This window comes from Varroa destructor, unplaced genomic scaffold (genome assembly GCF_002443255.2).
Source record: "Varroa destructor unplaced genomic scaffold, Vdes_3.0 BEIS01000006.1, whole genome shotgun sequence".
Taxonomy (NCBI): domain Eukaryota; kingdom Metazoa; phylum Arthropoda; class Arachnida; order Mesostigmata; family Varroidae; genus Varroa; species Varroa destructor.
The window spans coordinates 8,990,344-9,009,679 of record NW_019211459.1 but is presented as its reverse complement, the minus strand read 5'-3'; the positions used below and the strand labels follow the sequence as shown (position 1 = coordinate 9,009,679).

The 19,336-nt window shown below is 41.5% G+C and overlaps 2 protein-coding genes and 1 long non-coding RNA gene across 25 annotated transcripts in view; 2 read left to right on the top strand and 1 right to left on the bottom strand.

Annotated features, from left to right (window-relative positions):
- The first annotated feature begins 253 nt into the window (after window positions 1–253).
- Window positions 254–14,662, top strand: LOC111253364 (vesicle-associated membrane protein-associated protein B/C-like). Of its 12 annotated transcripts, none has more exons than XM_086993725.1 (8): window positions 254–1,215; window positions 1,424–1,502; window positions 8,352–8,503; window positions 8,940–9,050; window positions 9,401–9,550; window positions 10,761–10,805; window positions 11,726–11,839; window positions 12,099–14,662. In XM_086993725.1, exons 2-8 carry the CDS (start codon window positions 1,445–1,447, stop codon window positions 12,294–12,296), a joined length of 828 nt encoding a protein of 275 aa, XP_086849851.1. In that variant the 5' UTR covers window positions 254–1,215; window positions 1,424–1,444; the 3' UTR covers window positions 12,297–14,662. The 12 variants fall into 12 exon arrangements, with proteins under 12 accessions (XP_086849851.1, XP_022668379.1, XP_086849848.1 ...); XM_022812644.2 differs by having other exon boundaries at window positions 257–1,193; window positions 1,366–1,502; XM_086993722.1 differs by having other exon boundaries at window positions 257–1,215; window positions 1,366–1,502.
- Window positions 8,780–17,077, bottom strand: LOC147754829 (uncharacterized). Its single transcript, XR_015330659.1, has 2 exons — window positions 16,678–17,077; window positions 8,780–9,585 (listed from the first exon to the last, which is right to left on the bottom strand). It is a non-coding gene; the product is annotated as an uncharacterized LOC147754829 (long non-coding RNA).
- Window positions 17,069–19,336, top strand: part of LOC111253362 (uncharacterized) — a 131,803-nt gene continuing 129,535 nt past the window's right edge. For all 12 annotated transcript variants that reach the window (XM_022812639.2, XM_086993714.1, XM_086993713.1 and 9 more), the window contains exon 1: window positions 17,069–18,319. In XM_022812639.2, the coding sequence (XP_022668374.1) occupies window positions 17,384–18,319 (936 nt within the window). In that variant the 5' untranslated portion in view covers window positions 17,069–17,383. The remainder of the gene's footprint in view (window positions 18,320–19,336) is intronic.

Sequence of the window (19,336 nt, the reverse complement as noted above, 5' to 3'; positions counted from 1 at the left end):
TGGCATTTGCTGCTGGTTATTCTGCGTGGTCTGTCTGCTTAGCGCACTACGGGTAGATGAGCAGGCGAGCAGCAGAAACCGTGTGCGGTTAACCCGCTGTTTGTTACGGTGGTCGGCATCTAAGACGACGACGAAGACGTTGCTGAACCACCCAATCGCTCTGCGCTGCTGTTTTCGACTGCTACTGATTGCGGCGGTCACGATAACAGCAGCAGCAGCGGTCAATGAACGGGACGGTAATCGCGTCGCTAGCGTGAATCCCCCTGGTGTCTGACTATTTTGACTGCTGTCGTCTGTAGCGATCCTTCTATGCCACCTGCTACTGCTGCTAACTCAGTGTGAAAATCTTGTCTATTTGACTGGAATGTCGCTTTTTGGTGGCGAGGGAGATTTTAGTCGGTATCGTTAAGCTGAAATCAGACGATCTGGCTAGCTCCGCTATTAATGCGAGTGGTTCTATTGCTATGCGCTGATCTCAGTTGAAGGAACACGGCTGCGGCTAAGATTTATCATAGTATCGCAGTAGCGGTAGTGAGTCGAGTATCCGTTTTGGCGGACAGAACAGCGTGGACAACTGTGTTTCATCAGTTCACCTGATGCAGTGCTGCATGCCGCTGGATATCGAGCTCTCGGCTGCTACTGCGTCTTTCGTTACTGTTGCTGTTGTTATTGTTGTTGTTTGCTCGGATCCCACTTTCTCATTCTGTCTCGTTTGATACGACGACAGTAGCGCTGCGTATCTGTTGTACACTCAATAGTTCATTTGTTTCGTTGGTGCGTCTGGCAGACGGTCGGCAGCCAACTCAGCAGGAGTGATCGCCAGCGGACCGTCAGCCCAGAGTGTGGGTACCAGAAAAGCAAAGGCAGGCGGTAAATAGAGACAGCACTGACTACAGAGTAAAGTGAATAGTACGCACACTGCTGCTGATTGCGTAGCGGCAGCGGTCGTTCGCGCTCTGGAGACGAGGCAACGGGAACTGCCCAACACGCCAGCCGTTCCGTAAATTTTAGGGAAATACTCGTTGAGTTAGCAACCTGGATGGTTGGCGAAGACTTCCCAGTTGACAACAACAAAATTTTTATAAAGCTATTGTCCAAGTGGTTAATTGACAGAGAGGCCTGCATTCCCGAGAAGGTCTTTTGTCGAGTACTGTGATTGTGTCGGAATACGACGTCATTAGTGTGAGGAGACTGTGAGCAATCGAGTGTCAAAAGGCGAGCTATATATATATATATATATATATATATATATATATATATATATATATATACATACATACATAGATAGATAGATAGATAAATAGATAGATAGATATATATACTCAGCAGAGCATTTCAGGAGTAAGGTGCGGGTCGTGTGCTTAGGACCTGAGTGCAGTTCAGTGAGCGTGAAAAGAACGGCTGGACAATTCTTTTTTCCTAGTGGTTGACGTGATAAATCTCAATGGCAGCCATGGAGCAGATCCTTCTGCTCGAACCCAAGACGGAGCTGCGCTTCAAAGGTGAGCATAGACTCCGTATACACATCTCTGTTAATACGCTGTACCTGCCGCAAGGTATAGGCATTAGTAAGTGGCTAATCTAGTGAACAGCTAGGAAATAGCTAGCTAAAAAATTATGATTTTGTGAAGTTTATGAAACTTAAGTTGGACAATAGTCACATATTTGATTTTCCCTGCCGCTGTGATTGTCGACATACCAACAGGATGTTATCATTGTGGCGTATACGATATGAAGTCATAACTATATTATCGGGTCGTATAGAAACCCAGTACGCGTTAGAAGTTACCGCAGTAGACCATGCACTAACAGCTTTTGCTTATGCTATGGCCAGTATTGCCCAGCTGAAAGCCAGTCCATGTTCTTGAAAATTTCATATAACACATAGTGAACGATCCACCTATTGTCATGGTGACATGAAACTATAGGGAACCATTGGCGACAAAGAAAATGTGCTTTCGCCGGCCAAGGCACGGCCGCATCTGGTTGGGAAATATTCTAAGTCGGGTCGGACCCGTCGCTCGGTGACAGTGCACACTTAGGCGCCACAGGCTGCGGTAGAATCTTGCCAGATGATAATAGACCACGGCAAAGAGTCGGGAAACCAGTTACTACCACTGCTACTCTGTACGAATAATGAGTCGACCGGCCAGCCAGCCTTCAGTGGGATTAGGCGCAATCAATCTGTGATACTTGGTTTCTTGAGTGTGTTATGTTTTGGACGGGAATCTCGCGAGGTTTCGAACGGCGTAGTATTGCAGCAGTAGCAGCTGCTGCCGCCCTGATTGCCGGTCTGATCTGGCCTAGAGTTCTGGCAGACATTAATGCAAGCGCGTTTCAGTAATAACGGTGGCAGCAGTGGCTTATCGTAACGATGTTCTGTCGATTGGATGGATACTCATTACGGTGGATCCTTCTCGAAACAAAAGTCTCATTGCTTGGTATGTAGATACATGTACCGTGTGAGGCGTACGTGCCACCCACGACGAAGAGACAGTAAGTTGACGAGTTACGTATTTGTCATGACAAGTTGGCTGAATTTTTTATCACTGTTATGAGAATCATTTATAGTGACAAGCCGTCAGAAGTTGTTGTGCTTCAAGTGCCTCGTTTCGAGTAATCAGTAAGCGTGTTTTAAACGTTTGGACTCGCTGGTAAATGAAAAATAATAAACATTTTTTGCGCTAGCAACAAGCGTTTGTAAAATTGCTCGCGGTAACTGCGGTTGTTGTAGAAAGCGTATGTAAACCTTAAAATAACGCCTGAGCACATGTAATCTAAACTTAACCAGCAAATTTTCTCAGTTTCAGATCTAATACTACCATGAAGACATGTTGGTTACCAACAATGTGTAGCCTAATATAGCTTCTATTGACCAATGCATAGGTCATAGCACCAACCATCGCCAGTGCCAGATTGGATTTTTTTCACTAACTTCTTTTATTTCCTCTCAATTCTGCCTGAACTATGAGAACAAATAACATTCATCTTCCGTTCGCCTCCTCTCCTGTCCTCGTTTTTCTTTCTGTTATTTTATATCTTATGCTCTACCACTGGACTTCAGCCGTGTTTTTGTTGATTATCATGAGAATAGAAAGACACACGGATAGGCATGAGTTCGCTAGTAGAGATGATTAGTTATAATTGACTCACTGATACTGAAATAATGTTGCAACAGCAGCGGCGACGCTATACTTCAAACGTCTTTGTGCCAGCTAAGGCCCTTGTTTGTGCTCGATGGCTGACTGCTTTGCTGCCGCGTGCCATCTGTGAATTTCTCTTCGGCAATCGTACAAGCACTGAGCATCATAGTGGTCGGCACTCTTTTCATTTGACTTCGTTTTCTAGTCCGCGTAGGGCTGGTGTTGGAGAACGTTGTGCGAACGGGACTAGTTGAGTAACAGCAGGAACAATATTACTACTGGCTGTATTAATTGACGTCAAATAGCATTATGTGTTGTTCGGTTATCCTTGTTTTTGCTACTGCTGCATTGCCTTATGCAGCTTACAGTTCTTAGTAATGGCTGTTGACACACCTGACGACTGATTCGTGAATGGCGCTTTATTTGCTGTCGACAGTTCAGTGACACATAGCCAATTCAATTGCTCTACGATACTAACCAGCCGCTAGCATCGTCTCCTTATTTCGCCGCTACAGCCGCTTGTCGTTGACTGTCAAAAACATCTACCTGTAGCGGCCATCGAATCTCATAAGGCACCCATTTGCATACTCACCCACCTTGCCTGTCCTCATTTCTGTTCCCAATACTGTACACCGGTATTTTCCAAGTTACCCGTTACCCGTACGACAGTTTGATTAGCTAGCTTGAGTAGGTGTGGTTCCTGCTTTCGTTACATAATCTATCTGGATTAATAGTAATGCTTATAATAACAGTCTTTGATTCTACTGCCGCTAACACTACAAACAGGACAGTCGACACCACTATCTATACATCCCCTATCGTCGGTCGTCATTGTCCCCGTCTTTTCTGCTGTCCATTTGTATGTGTATTGCCACAAGCGACTAAAAGGAAGTTCGATATCTCGTATGGCCCTAAGAGAGTGTTAAATGACTGATTAGAAGAAAATTAGTGGAATCCATAGATTTACATCTTGACCTATTCGTTCACTTGATGTTATAACGGTCCGTAATAGAAAGGCCGTGAAACTAAGAAGATTTATCGTGTTCACTTTTATTTTTGCAGTTAATTTGCCGTAATTTGACTTATAGTCGTTGTGATTGCGTTTTGAACAAATCGAAAAGTGACAGTTCTTTTAATAGCAGAGGTTAACTAATATTATAATAGCATAAAACTGTAGGTAAAATCTTAGTTTGTTACTGGGCCCGGATGATAATTCGTTTTTGCACAAAGCGCTAGTATGCGACGGCACGTATGTGATTTGTGAAATTCGAAAGAAGCAGACCTTTGATAAAAGTGAGAAACGGTAACATCCGCACTCATCGTACTTGATAAGGTCAAGTCTCATCTAATCTAGGTGATGGCACCGTGTTTATTATATCTTTTTGATGAATAAATAGTACCTATATTTACACTTTTGTAGCAAGAACATGTCATCTAAAACAATACACTCACAGTACTTAAATATACGTTTAGAAGTTTGCCTTTAAAGGTTAGAGAAGATGATTCAGCTACTAGATACCTGTGTTTACAAATCGTTTGTAGAAACGTGTGACCGGATTGCCCACAGATAAAGATAGGTGATTTATCGCAGTTGTATAGAATAGTTAGGCGTCGAGCATAGGTAGAAGTAATGTTGTATTATAGGTGAGTGTGTGGGGCTGAATCGCTTTGATCTGGCAGAAGCAAAGGGCAGCATATAGAGTTAAACGATCTACAATATTTATGTTAAAAGAATGAAATAATATTCGAAAAATATATAGAAAATTAAAATGTACATGTTTGTACATTTTAATCGCGAGAGCGAGGCCTCTATAGATTACAGTCGAAGTAGAGGATAATCAGGCAGTCTATTTTATGAACTCCAGTCCGTAAATTAAAATAAATCAATTGAAAGACACGTTTTAATCGTAAAGATTCTACTTTCTGTGCATAACAGAGCAAAGTAAGGAAAATGATAGCTTCGTGCATGTCTACTGTTTGACTTAACTCATTCGCGGATTTTAGCTCGCTTTTAGCGGCGGAACTGAACGGTTTTAAGCAGCCACAGGTGGCAGACAGCATAAGGCCGCAAGGCTGTTAAACTTCAGTGGTTCGTAAACAAATAGATCTACAGTTATTACTCGTTGTAGTATTTCGCGTTGTTGAAGCTTTTGAGGTAATTCTTGGGCAGAAGAAGAAGAAAAATTTTTATTCATTCACACATATTTACCTATATAGAAAGGGGGGTACTATTATCTTTACGGGTTGGTTATATTTAACTTCACATAAGTGCATTTGTTTTTATTCATACAGCGCGCACCGAAACGAATTTTGAGGTCGATTCACGCGGCAGTAATTATCCCGTTTTCATTTGCATACACTACTATATCGCTTTTGACTTTTCCGGTCGCGGGATTGGCTCAGCTATGTTCTACTAACTATAAACTGCTCCTTTTTTGACTGTGGACGATATCAGTTTTGTCGTATAAGGACCCGGCGTATTCTCATTTTATTTACTGCTGTTCACGGGTGCTATGGAAATCATGTTACAGATGACCAATAGCTAGCTTCAGTGGGCTTACGCCGATTACGAAATTTCGCCGTACCACCGTAAGGTTTCACCAGCAGTTGTCAGCGTAAGATCATGTTGGAGTGCCTCCTGTCGAAAAGTTTAATTGTATAGTTGTCCGCTTTGTAGGACTGATTCGAGCGTCACTTCAGTTCTCTCTAGGGTATGATGAGTGATAGGGTTGTTATCTACAGAAAGCTGTCAAATAGTTCGTGACTAGGTCGAACTTTAGATGTTTGGTTTTCGCTTCTAAACGTAGCTGACGTGACAAAAGCGTGGTTTAAGAAGGCATTTTTGTACCAACATTCAGAACTCCCTTTGCTTTTTCCCAATTAAATGTCTTATGTCCTATACACCCATATCTTTTGTCTCGTAGCTGTACTAAAAGCTTCATTTTATTAGTGTCCGTATATAAAAACAAGATCAAATATGTACATATATGCGTCACCTATTTGTGGTGACATTTTATCGACTAGATTCTCGGTGGTACGAGCGTGATTCCTCGTCGATCTAGGCTAGCCTGCCCAACCTAGTTCATTCACACCAAATAACTGGTCCCCAGTGTCATAAGGCCGAGTAGCTTCGTCGACTTGTCTGCTGTCTAGTTTCGTGCGGGGCCGGACGCGCGCTGCACATCGATTTACATCTCCAACGTTTAGTCAACGACATTGATTGAGTCTCCATATATATACAGCTGGTGTGCCTATGAAAATTATTGCTAGTTATTTATTCGTTTTGGAAATAAAACTAATTTTTCAAATAAGCCCGCAATTTCTGCCTGCCTGAGTACGATTCCGAATAGCGGGGAGGCTATTCTTCCGGTCATGTAATTTTACTCATTATATAATTTCATGGGACAAAAAAAAGACGATTTTAGGTAAGGCCATCTATCTTGTTCTTTCAGCATCTTTCTGGTCTTCTAAGCGCAATAGTGTCAAACCATTTCCTTTATTGTAACAATAAGCGTGGGAGAGGCTAACAGTTGAATCGTCTTGAACTGATATCGTCTGATTACTGAGGAGATGAGACGAGGCTGGACGAAATCACGAACCTTTTCTCTCATACGTATACATATCATTCAATACATGAATATTTGTAAATAATCCGTTGAGTTGATAACGGCTACGTTGTCTCGATGTGATGAGACTGCCAGATGCGCGATTACTGTTTAAATGGTAAAGAATTGTCAAAATTTAGAGATAAAATTGCTGATAAAAAGACACGCGATACAAGATTGTTAGTGTTTATGTGGAACTTGCTTCTTTCTTTGGTACGTTGTACTCCGAACTGATTGGTGCGTAACTGTCACTAATGTATGTCTCGTATAGAACGACTAGAAAGATATCATACTTGAGTAAGTATGCCAGGATAAATTGTAATTTGAAGTGATCAAAGAGACTTCATTTTAAGTGTTCAAGCGAGTGAACTCCCTTCCATTAAGAGGCGACACCCTGTATCGAGGCGGAGTGCAAGTTTAAGGACTATGTATTATGTCTTGGTGTTCGTCGAATATTGCCGACAATTTTATTTAAGGCCGCTCTCAAATATATAAAACTACGTTATTGTTCTTAGCTGCTGTATTTTGAATCGAACTTGGAATAGCCCAAATAATCTAAACATGAAAAAGGGTCACTTTGGAAATAAATACATCTAAAAACAGATTGCGTGTTAAAGTTGAGAACAAATAAAGATCATATTGCATGATTGTGGAAGCGTAGCAAAAGCAATATTAATTAAAACCTTATTGATAATTTGAAATAACAAAAGACAAAAAAAAGCTGATACAAAAGATATCTTTATTAATAAAGTCCATTCAAGTCGAAGAGACAAAAAACGATCTTTTGCATTCGTAACCTATACTGTTTCTATTGTCTTCCTTTGAATCGCCAGCTTTTTGCTGGTTTTTCTAAAACAAAAATGATGGCAATAACAACAATAAGAATATCACGGGTTAATTAAAATTAAGTATGCTTTTTGAGGCGGGAAGCACGGCAGTTAAAATGAAGGGCCAGGGAGAAGACATTATTCCAAGACCAGTAATAATTATCTTGCAATGCAGCTCTACAGAATGTAACTAATATAGGATTTTGTCTTTGGACGTAAAGGCTTTCTATAACGGACAGCATATTTCGCGCTTAAAAAAAGGTTAGATTGCGGAATTTAGGACCACTTACGTAACCCTATTTCTCCAGAGAGGCCCCTTTTAAGAGGCCGTCATCAAACAATAAAAATGTCTCAGTAAGTCACTTTACGGCTGCTTCTAGTGCTGTTTTTTGTCAACTCAGTAGTCACTCACGCGACATGGGACGAAAAATCGCGATGGATTTTCCAAAGCAAATCATAATGTCCAAATGTACCCTAAAGCTTATGTAAATTAACCATAGACTGTCGTTTCACAATCAGGAATAGTAAATTATACCTACGAAAAAATTGCTGCAAAAGATTCTCAACACGTTGTCAATAGTCCAAATGACGAAACTGCTGGACGTCGAGGGCACACTAAAGGCGCCATGGAAGTGCTTAGAAAAATTGTGCTCAAGTTATGCCTAGAACAAAGGTACCAAACCAACCATAGCACAAAGTTCAGGTTCATCGTTCAGCCACTTCATCGAAGCTACTAAAATGAGCTTTGATCCGCTGTTGTGCTATTCATATTGCAGGTCCATTTACGGAGGTGTCAACAGCTCTGCTTCACCTATCGAATCCTTCAGAGAAGCGTGTCTGCTTTAAGGTGAAAACTACCGCGCCAAAACGGTACTGTGTTAGGCCGAACTGCGGCGTCATCGACCCTAAACAAACTGTGACCGTACAGGTGAGTTTATCCGATTTGTGCGGTCGCAAAAAATTTTCCGCAGAACTTCATTACGCCAAATGTGCGGATTAACGTATTTACCAATAAAAATGTGTTTATTTTAGAATGCTACAACAAGATACGTTATCATAGTTATTGTACGCATTATTGCCAAGTAAGATCAAGGCAAGGCCGATTAATCCCCTTTATCAGTGCCCGTGAAGAACAGGTCTTTTGAAGGTTCCATGAAATAAATCTCACAAACGTATGTTTGTAGTTGTGCTAGAAAACACGAGCTTTTCGAAATGCATGCTTCAGTCATTTATTTGCATTACTTATGTTTTGAATACAATAGTTAGTTGTGTCTTATTGTGCTATGTTATTCCGCACAGCTGTTTCGGTATGTTAAATTAGGAAGACAGACATTTGTTCTATGTGGCGTTTTTTTTTCATGTAGGTCATGTTGCAGCCCTTTGAATACGATCCAAACGAGCGTAACAAGCACAAATTCATGGTGCAATCGATGATCGCGCCCGAAGGACCAATCAATCATGACATCATCTGGAAAGTAAGTGGTTTATTCGCAACTGGGAACATGTAAGAAACAACTAAACCGTATATACATCTGCAGTAAGACCAGCTGTAGCCACTATAAACCATAGAAATTTAAATGCCTATTATACATAGGGTTTCAAAAAAACTTGTTCCATTCTCAATAAGCGCGTCCAAAAATAGTTCGGTTATCGTCGCTAATTTTGACAGGTCTGATGGGCATAAAATAGCGGCATACGGTACAACAACGGCATACAACAAACCAAATCAAATAGATTTCACCAACAGCTACAAATCGCAATGGTGTCCTAGTTTTGTTTGTTTTTGTTCGGATTCGAATGCCATGGCATTTCCTGATCATTTCAGGATGCTCCCAAGGAACAACTCATGGACTCCAAGCTTCGATGCGTGTTTGAGCTGCCCGGAGACGAAGACGAAGCTATGGCAAGCAGCCAGGTTACGACAACGGTGGCGTCTCAGGACCCCGCGCAGGATGTGTTCTCTGCTTCCCTCCAGGTAATAGCGATCATTAAGTATCGGGCGCCTGTCAGCTGCAATGAGCCGATTACAACCGCAAATAATAATAGCTTATTCAGTAAACTTCTATGGTCTGAATTCGTAGTGATAGTTCCTACTGTGCATTATCAATTTTCCATCTCATCCAGGGTTTGTCGGTACAACGAGTGTCTGTTTGTGGACCAAAAAATATGATATTAGTAGTTAGCTAGTAAATATTGGTTAGTAATTATGTCATAATCAGTGCTCGCTTGATTGCCGTGCTAAAGCACGCTCCTTTCTGGCACCGTATATTTATTTACATTTGCTGAAAGTTCGTAGCCTCCGTGTTTGTTTGTATATTAACTCTTTCTTAGAATTGCATCGGTGGCCTACAGCAAGAGCAGCTGCTGGTGGTCTCTATTGTATAACTGAAAAAATAACATTCATTTAGGAAAGTAAATTATACAGTAAGGCACAAAAGTAAGCGATGTTTACACAAAGGTTCGAGCGGCTCCATTTCTCGCGAAACGAACCAACCAAACACCCCTAACTTAAGGTATGACAAGTATTAGGAGAAAGGTAAAATATTTTTTCAGAGAATAGATCTTGTTCGGCTACCCTTCTCTGTCTAATTGCATAGCGTAACCCTCTTCCTCTTCATACAAATATTCAGCATAAAATAAATTTGCCACCCGAAAAAGATCTCTGGTGTATAATATGCTGCATTATTTAGCGGTGAATGCATATACTTCAAGCAAGAAGTAACGGCATTCGATAATTTCTATGGAAAATCGATTACGAGCAAACTCCTTACTTACTCGCCTATACAGTATGTATAATCTGGATGGTCCGACATTGTCACCAAGCCCATTCATCCGTTATTTAATTTGTCCATTACTAACCAAATTGACAATACGTCCGTGTCGTTTACTCATCTGTTTTTGTGTTATTTCTTTGTAACTCTCCACTTTGCGCTAAACCCACCGCTGTCACCGCTATGGCCGGGTCGCAATCATATATGACTATTATATCTATGTGATGACACCTGCACTCACCATCAATTCTCCATCTGCACTAATTAACATCGTGTTTATGTGCTCTTTCGTGGACTTCGGATCATCTCCGGCTATCTGGGTATACTCTGTACATAATTTCTTCTTTTATGTTGCAACCATCTCTGCTACTACTATTACAACATACTTATGTTGGTATGAACCAATCATTGCAGAATCAGGAGCCCGCTGTCGAACCCTCACCTCAACGGTTTATAACGGTAACCTATCGTTCTAAGTTATCAACTATCATCTACCAAATACAAGCTTACAAGTACACCTTGCAACCTCAGCGAATCCAATTACCATTTCTACGAAATGCTCCCTTCACTGCAGACCGAATTCAAGCGAGAGCTCTGTCTACGGACATTAAACATGACCCGTCGGTACAAGTTAGCCAATCAGTACAAGCAAATCGTTCGAAAATCACTCGCGCGTCACTATATGGGACTAAATTGGGGTCAAAACCGTCCGCTAAAATTGTTCGGGTGGGAAGCGTTTGTCAATAATAATAGCAGACATTGATTATTAATTCTATAAATTAGTAATGTAACCGTTCTAGCTCCCGGCCTATTTTTATCTCTTATTGACATAATGTTTCGGCAAATTTAGACAGTTAGTAGTACAATCGTAAACGGCTCATTGAATGTAAATGTGTTAACTGTTTCGTACATAAAACTCAGGCAGATTAATCTTTGCATCTTTCCCCTCTTTAAAAAACCTATAACCTATTAGAAGAAACTCGACGGCGATAACAGCGATGCACCAGTATATTTACATAACAAAATGGATAAAAACATATGGCTTGTTTTCGATAGCTATTTTTTGCGATAGATTTTTTTATCCCGAGGTTTTGCAAATTGGTACTGCGTTGGGCTAGAGCGACGCTTAAATGATAATTCGTAGCAAGGCTTTAATTTTTTAGGGGTCTCTTGACCGGGTCGTTACTACTGTCGTTATTATGATTATTACTGTAATTGTTTGTGTGATTTTTGCTGACGTGAAGAAATTCGTTAGAGATTTCCCGAGTTTTCATAGAGATTCGATCTCCGTATTACAAGTTGTGGTTCTCTCGTCCTATACAGAGATAGTGTCGACATATTCTAGTGTAAATACTAATTCTCCTTTTTCTTTTAAACAGTTGGAAAGTGGTAACGTCCCAGGCGCGGACACTGTTAAAGGAGTGCCATGGGATGAGCTCAAGAAGCTTCAGGATGAGAACATACAGCTTCGAAAGGAAAATGCTTCTTTGAAGGTAAAGCCCGTAATAATTGTCTTATGGTATTCAAGTAGTTCGTATTACTAAAAAAATCAATTTACTCAATCTCACATCAAATCTCAAATAAATTGAATATTCAGAACGTTTAGTTGACACAAATGATATGATGTTCACTTCGATTGACATAGGTTAATATTATGTGCACCGTAATATTCTCACGATTTATAGTTAGCATATCGTAGTTACAGAGCACTGAATTGTTCCGACGATAAAAAAAAAACCATGCATTTTGCAGGAGGAAGGTCTACGTCAACGAGTGAAGAGCTCGCAGGTAAGCGAACCCTTCATGTCGAAGGTCCCCAGCGGTGCGGGTGCGGGTGTGTCTCAAAGTACGTCGTTCGGGCCCCTGTCGCAGGTCTCGCACAACACGCTGCTTGTCTATGCCGTCATGCTCATCGTGTGTGGCTTCATTCTCGGAAAGTTTATCTTTTGAGCAACAAGATCGGTGGGCGACTAGAAGATAAAAACGTGTCGCTCGTAACATCAGAAGAAAGCAGCAGCAGAAACCAGATCGGCGGAGAATTACTGCTGCCTCGTTTTTAAAAAAACAAGAGCAATTTAAAAACACTGACGATGAAAACAATGAAAGCAATTTTTAATTTACTGAAGTGTAATCCAAACCGATATTATTAACGACAAAAACAACATGCACCAAACGGAGGTATAGCGTTTTAGCGATTTTCTTTTGTGTGTATGATATAACTCTCCTGAGTATTGCGACCACAAGATAGGGTAGGATTGACACCTTCTCTCGTATTGAGACAGGAAAAACTATCGCAGCAGGCAAAAGAGGACAAGGGTAAAAAGTCAAGATGGTAAAGGCCATTTTTTTATCGAGAAAAGAACAATATGCAGATACGAAGACGCGTGACCTTCCTGTTCAGTTGAAAGTGCAAGAAGAAACAAATTTCTCCGCATTGCTCGTAACGACAGCTTCATTCGAGGCAGAACCCTTGTGAAAACCCAAAACGTCCGTTGAGCAAACATACGATATTTATATATGGCAATGAGACCAGCGTCCAGCTAGTTGGTGTTGCTAAGGTGTTTAACGTTAGCGTGCCACTGCAAAATTGATCACGTTCGCTCATGTGAGTTACGCAGGCACGTATGACAAAGCTGGCAGTTTAATTCAGAGAAGTAAGCGACGAAAGTAGAAGCACAACAACGAGTTCGTTGGCGATACAAAATGCCTCCACTGTTGATGTTCTCCGTTTGGGGATGGTGCAGCGGGAATTTTCTGGTTGGAAGCCCCGTATAATTATTTCGATATTTCACGATTGGTTAAGGAAATAATAGTAAAAGAATATTATTCATGTGATGGGGTATGAAGTCGCAATAATAACAAATAACAATATTAAAGATGACGAAATCTATTATTATATTATTCTACTATTCGTAGAACTAGTTTGCGGGGTCCCTGAATTTCGCCATTCTACACAGGATTGCAGTGCACGGAAAGTAGTCTAGATAAAATTAAAGCCGACCCAGTGACAATTATATGCATATAAGGATAGAAAGAACTACATAAATGATCTGCGAAACATTAAAGTGGGCAAAATATTTGTTAAGAGGATATAATACTGGTGAGGATCGCAAATCGTATGAAGAACATGACAGTGAATCTTGCCAGGGCAAAAATTCCAGTCTTGAACTCTCAAAAGATTATTTTTTGTAATATTAGATCCTATACAGGCTAATTGGTTAGATATCGATTGGACGATATAGTTCAGATAATCGTAATCGGTTATTAGTGAAACAGCAGAAATGAAAAAGCGAGAAGCTAATGTTATTATATGAGAAAATGGTTCAGTACAATGATATCGTCTAAGATGGTTGAAAGAGCAGCTTATTGGAGTCGTTGTAAAAGGTTCATAAAACTGGTAACCAGGTCTAGTAGTCAGCGAGAACTGTAGAACTAAGAAGAGTAAATACGCTAAGGTGGGGGATGGATGTGCCCCAACAATGACGAGATAGTTGGTTTAAGACTGAAAATGTTCTTGAAGTTACAATATACAAAAATAAATGGATATTAATAAAATTAAGATTTTAATAATCACCAATAATGATAAATATAACAAGATATACTGCTACTTGGATGTGTACGGATATAATTAACAGAGTAATTAAACGCACGCACAGAGACAATACTCAAGAAAAAGTGGAGGAAAGATATTTCTCTAGCTGCAGCCTGTAAAGGGGTGAAAGGGAGAAAAGATGATTCTATCAATACTAGAATGAAAGTATACCGCAAATAGCTATTAGGATTCACTGGTGAACAAAAAAAAGACTCGACTCTAGTTAAGCCTACGATCACATTGACAAGAAGACAAAAAGAAGAGATTTAATTAAAATCACGATGATAGGGAACAATAGTGCTAACTTGCAAGAAGCGGCGAACCCTCAAATAAAACGGTGCGAGGTAGACGATCAGACGATCATGTCAAGGACACCAACGATACCCGTACAGTACGAGGAAGTTATCCAGGCCGCTGGTAGGAGCTTCCATTTCTCAACACTATTATAAGGTTGGCATCATGTCTTTGCGTATCTGTACGCTAGCACGCTGCCCTGGAATCAGAATGAGTAGTCGAAACAGGATATACACCACGTCGATGATTTAGAAACCGCGTGCGGGAAATAGTTATGGTAATAAGAATATATGTATTGAATATGACAGGATAGACTGAAACGGTCACTCTGATGAGAAACAAGATTATGTTGGTGATAGCAGTCGTTGATAACAACAGCGGTTATAATAATATTAGTAAAAACAATAAAAATAATACCAACTCGATCGTACGCAAGTTGTCTGTATGTGTCTGTATGTACGCGTGCAGGCAGGCAGGGAGAAGATCAAGCAGAAAGCAACAAAACGTACGCTTTTGTTCTGTCTTTTCCGTTTTTCCCCATTTTTCGTCCTAACTAGCTGAGAGCCTAAATAGCTCCGAGTGCCACTGCGTCTGTATAGAACCTTCTACGGGATGCAATGAAAGTGCTGAGTATAAAATGAACGCACTAGCGGAATCGTGTTCGTGTCGGGAATAGCTTCTGTTATTCCCACAGATGTTATAAATAAAATTAGGCGAACAGCAGTGGACCCAGAGATAGAAAGTATCAACGCGTACTATATACCACATAATCAAGTAGCGCCACTAGCGAGGAAATGAATTAGACCACACATACGTGATGCAACGAAAATAAATATAAACGAGTTAAGACTCAAAATTAGGCGTAAATTTTAGTGAATAATATTTATGATTCGGGTTCTACCCTTAAAGAACAGGTTTTATTCTTGATTTTTTTGAATGAACCTATTTGTTTTTTTCTACTGGATATGACTGAGTAGCTTAATACATCTGGTATAATTAGTGCGCTGCCACAAATCCGTTATCAAATTTTTGCTTTTGCTGAGAGTCCGCCGTAACGAATAAGCCTGTAACGAAGGGTACAGCAAACAGAGCACCCCCACATAGACCCACCACGTATATTCGAACACACAATAATCAAAAGGCTTCGACTTTAACTGGGTTATTACAGTTTTATGAAAAATTGGCAGCTAATGGATAAAAGCAGAAGAATTGGTAGTAATAATAATCTAAATTAATAGTATAATATAGTCAATAATGATGCATTACGCCTGTGGGACAAGCGAGCATATAAAGGAGGCATATACACTATGGGTACACGGTATGAGTGACCCAACGGGTAAAGCCGCATAATAATGGAAATAAAGCAATGATGACATACAGATAGCGCGAAAGGAAAAAATATTGTCATTTGCTTAGTATTACGAAAGGACGACTCATAACACGTGCACGAGCAGTGGAGTCAGGCAGATGGAGCGACATCGACGCGAAAAGGTCAAGTAAATGGAATCTTATAATAATACGACTATGGAGCGAGTCGTGTGATCCATGCGTTGCACTATTCAGGTTTGACGGTTCTGTGAGAGACGAAAAACGGACAGGGCGAGAAAAAGACTAAGAAGAGATAGGCATAAAGAGGCAAAATATTGAAATAAACGCGAGAGCCAAGAGCAAAAAGCGAGCGAAAGAAGGTAAATTTCGGCAAGCAGGAAAAAGGACGATTATGCCGACGATGACGTTATTCCGGAAGAAGTCACTTGGGTTTTAATAAACATACAACAAGTTATAAGCCAATAATACGGTAGCAATTTTCAATTCAGTGACGACAGTGGTGAAGCTGAATATTTGTTAGGCATAGGTGGTACGGGCTGTAGTGGTTGAGGAAGCTTGCTATAATATACTTTATAATATAATCCTGTCTTACTGCTAATGTACACTGACATAAAATGTTGATAGGCTCTGCTGCTCGAATAGTACCTACCGGTAAGAATAGAAATTAGTGATAATAGTGGCCAAAAGAAAATAGCATACGAATCCCGTGTTCCACCAATGGTAACCCTTTCCGACAAAATGCGCTTGAAACTTGACCAATGTCCTACTGATGGACGATATTTATAATTGATCGAATTTTTGACAAGTTAGCCGAGACTAACGACGATTCCGTCTCTCAGATGAATCGCCTTAGTCTCGTTTAAAGCTAAAAAGTGCTTCTTTCCAGGAGCGATAAACTGTAGAGATAAAACATACAATGGAAATTCTTAGAAGCATGAATAAGAATAATCACTTGCACTTTTTTTAACGCTGACTTGAGGGTTTGACGCCTTTAAACCTGTCTCTTCGAAAGTAGAAGGTGCGCAAGCGTTTACTCTGAGCTGATGGAGACCCCCCCCCCCCCCGCCCAAAAATGCTTCTATTATATGGTGGAATCAAACAATCATAACGACCAACCTTTAAACTTGGTTTATTTACTGCACTGAGATTAACAAATCAGGCCGTTTATCTCTCTCTCTCTCTCTCTCTCTCGCTTGCTCTCGCCCTCTCTGCTGGAATAAAATTTGTGCTCGGATCGTTAAGATGTAACCCTGTTAAGGTGAGCTTCCTTAAAATATTCTTGAATAAATAAAATTTCGGACGTTGATATCACTTCGCACATACAAGTATCTAGGTACACAGAACTATATAATACACTAATTGAATACGCAAACATAACAGACAGCCTACGAAGCGACAGAATTCACCGCTTTGTACACTTCCCGCTAGCGATCCTTTGCCATGTGCAACGTGTGTACACCTACAGCACGTGACTGCATAACACGTTCACGTTGTTCACTATTTCTTTGGCTCCGTACGACCTGCGTAATGTTTTCATCAACATGTGTTTACCGTTATTAATCGCTGCGACGTTGTATTCCGTTTTACTATGGAAACGATTACATCACTAAAATTTTCAAAGGATTTTTCTGGTAGCAGACGGACAAGACCGTAACAGTGACGGTACGCTGGGTTTTCTGGCTGGTGCTTATGATAAGATCTGCCCGTGCCGGTAACGACGATTAGTTGTCAGGTTCATGCCTTTCGAGACGAAAGCCTAGTTCCTTCACCTGTCTTATTATCTATTACCACTATCAGCGTAATTTCACCGTGTTGTACGAAAATGGCTCGTAAGAAACGGACCAGCAAGCTACCCCAGAGTGTGATCAACAGTTCTCCTTACCTTTCGCCGGCACTATTGTCTGCGAAATCTTCAGATCAGCTGCTGCAGTTCATACAGATGCAGCAGTACCGAGAATTGACGGCTATCGAAGGGATGTCGTCGCCAACCCCGACCTCTCACTATCTGCAATACAGCTGCCGACACCGAGGTACCCCGACCTCAGCCCATTGCCGTGATTCAGTCCTAACTGGAGGATACCTCGGGGGCTATCAAAAACGAAGCGTTTACCATTCGGAACGAAGTTCACGATTACACTACAGTGAGGGAGGATATATTCCTTCAATCGACTGCGCAGCTGACCAACTGGGTCAACGATCTGGAATAATTTCTCCGAGGAATAGTTGTTTTTTGCCGAACACTTCGACAATGGACACGTCGCAAATGCTCATGCCATTATCAGCTAACGATATGGAGCTGGCTACAGCTGTTGCCTCTTGTACGGGCATGGTACCATTTCCATGTTCGGTAGGGCAAATGCCTTCGACAGTGGTTGGAAGTTTGGCACCGTTATCGGCAACAGCAGCATCACCGGGAGTGACCGCGCTAAATCCGGCCCCAGCTCCTCTGATACCGCCCCCGGCCCCGTTGCTCTCACCACCCCAGATCTCGGAGCTCCCCTCAGCTTCATCATTGATACCATCGCTCGTACAGCCGCTCCCGACTCAGTCAGCGGGTTCACCGCCACCGATACTTCATTCATCGATGACGTCACTTGCTTCGAACTTTTCTCCTTGGACATGCGACGAGGGTCATGAACTTTGCCCACAGTTTGGACTTCATCAATGCAGCTGTAGTCCAACGGCTCTAGCTAGTGAAGTAATACACGACATGCCCCGGCCAGTGCCTCAACCGTGCTTTGGCTCCGGAGACGAAATCGTGAGTAATCGGTTGGTTAAGCACTTAAAAGACGAATTGGTGGCCAGTGAAGTAGATCGTTTATAATATTATGCAGACATCTTGTTACCCGGCTGCATTTTACATTATAGTTGCAATATTATTATTAGCTTATATTACATTTGAAATCCCACGTTGCCTTGCATATGCAACATGCATAGAGGCTCATAATAGCTTTTGGCGTAATATCTACGACTTTTGGGATAACTAGATCAGTAGGTTCCTGTTCCGACAGGAACTGCAGTTGGGGCTGAAGTTCGAATTCAGTTTCTTCTGAAAGAACCGTAAGATCAGCTACTTTTGCGAACTTCATCACAGTGGTCAAAGTTAATTCCTACGCTGAGTTGATTCGAGTGATCCGAGAAGTGCATCCAGCAAAGGAGAAATGCCAGGTGCTGTCGCTGTTCCGAGGGAGGATTTGATGCGCAGCGTTCACAGGCAGGAATGGGTTGGGGTTAAAACAAAACAAACCAGAGTGGGAGGTTCCAATCAGCACCATGAAGCTTTAAGGTCGTAGTGCGCATCATCAAGCCCATATACCTGCCGTCGAAAGCATCACCCTGAGCGAATTGGACATGGCGTCTCGACTAACCATACTCGCTAAAAGGCGGTAATACGGGTGTTGCAAAAAGGACGGAAGATGCACGGGTTTACCCTCAGCGAGGGCACCCAATCCGAGCTAAACCGGTTCGAAGGCATTACGACCAGTCCCACGAAAATTACCCACGGCCTTGGTTTTCAAGCTGCCATCGGTGCCAGCCAGACGTTAACACAACTGTACATTCGCCGACGGCGTGCTTCTTTCTGTACTGGGGGATGCAGACTGATGAGAGTACGTCTCGTCCTACTATGTTGAACAGCACTTTGCAAGTCTGCAGATTATTGAAAAAAACAAAAATCGATGCTATTGGGTAAAACGCACACTTAGTTATCACAGCTAGTAGTAGTGTTACGATAGCCGGATGTGCCTTGGAGTGACGATAGGCTTGGTTGTGTGGG

Coding starts and splice junctions, on each gene's coding strand:
- LOC111253364 (XM_086993719.1), top strand. CDS start 2,391: ATGGATACTCATTACGGTGGATCCTTCTCGAAACAAAAGTCTCATTGC. Junction 2,497..8,351: donor CCACCCACGACGAAGAGACA/GTAAGTTGACGA, acceptor TTCATATTGCAG/GTCCATTTACGGAGGTGTCA. Junction 11,840..12,098: donor AGGAAAATGCTTCTTTGAAG/GTAAAGCCCGTA, acceptor TGCATTTTGCAG/GAGGAAGGTCTACGTCAACG.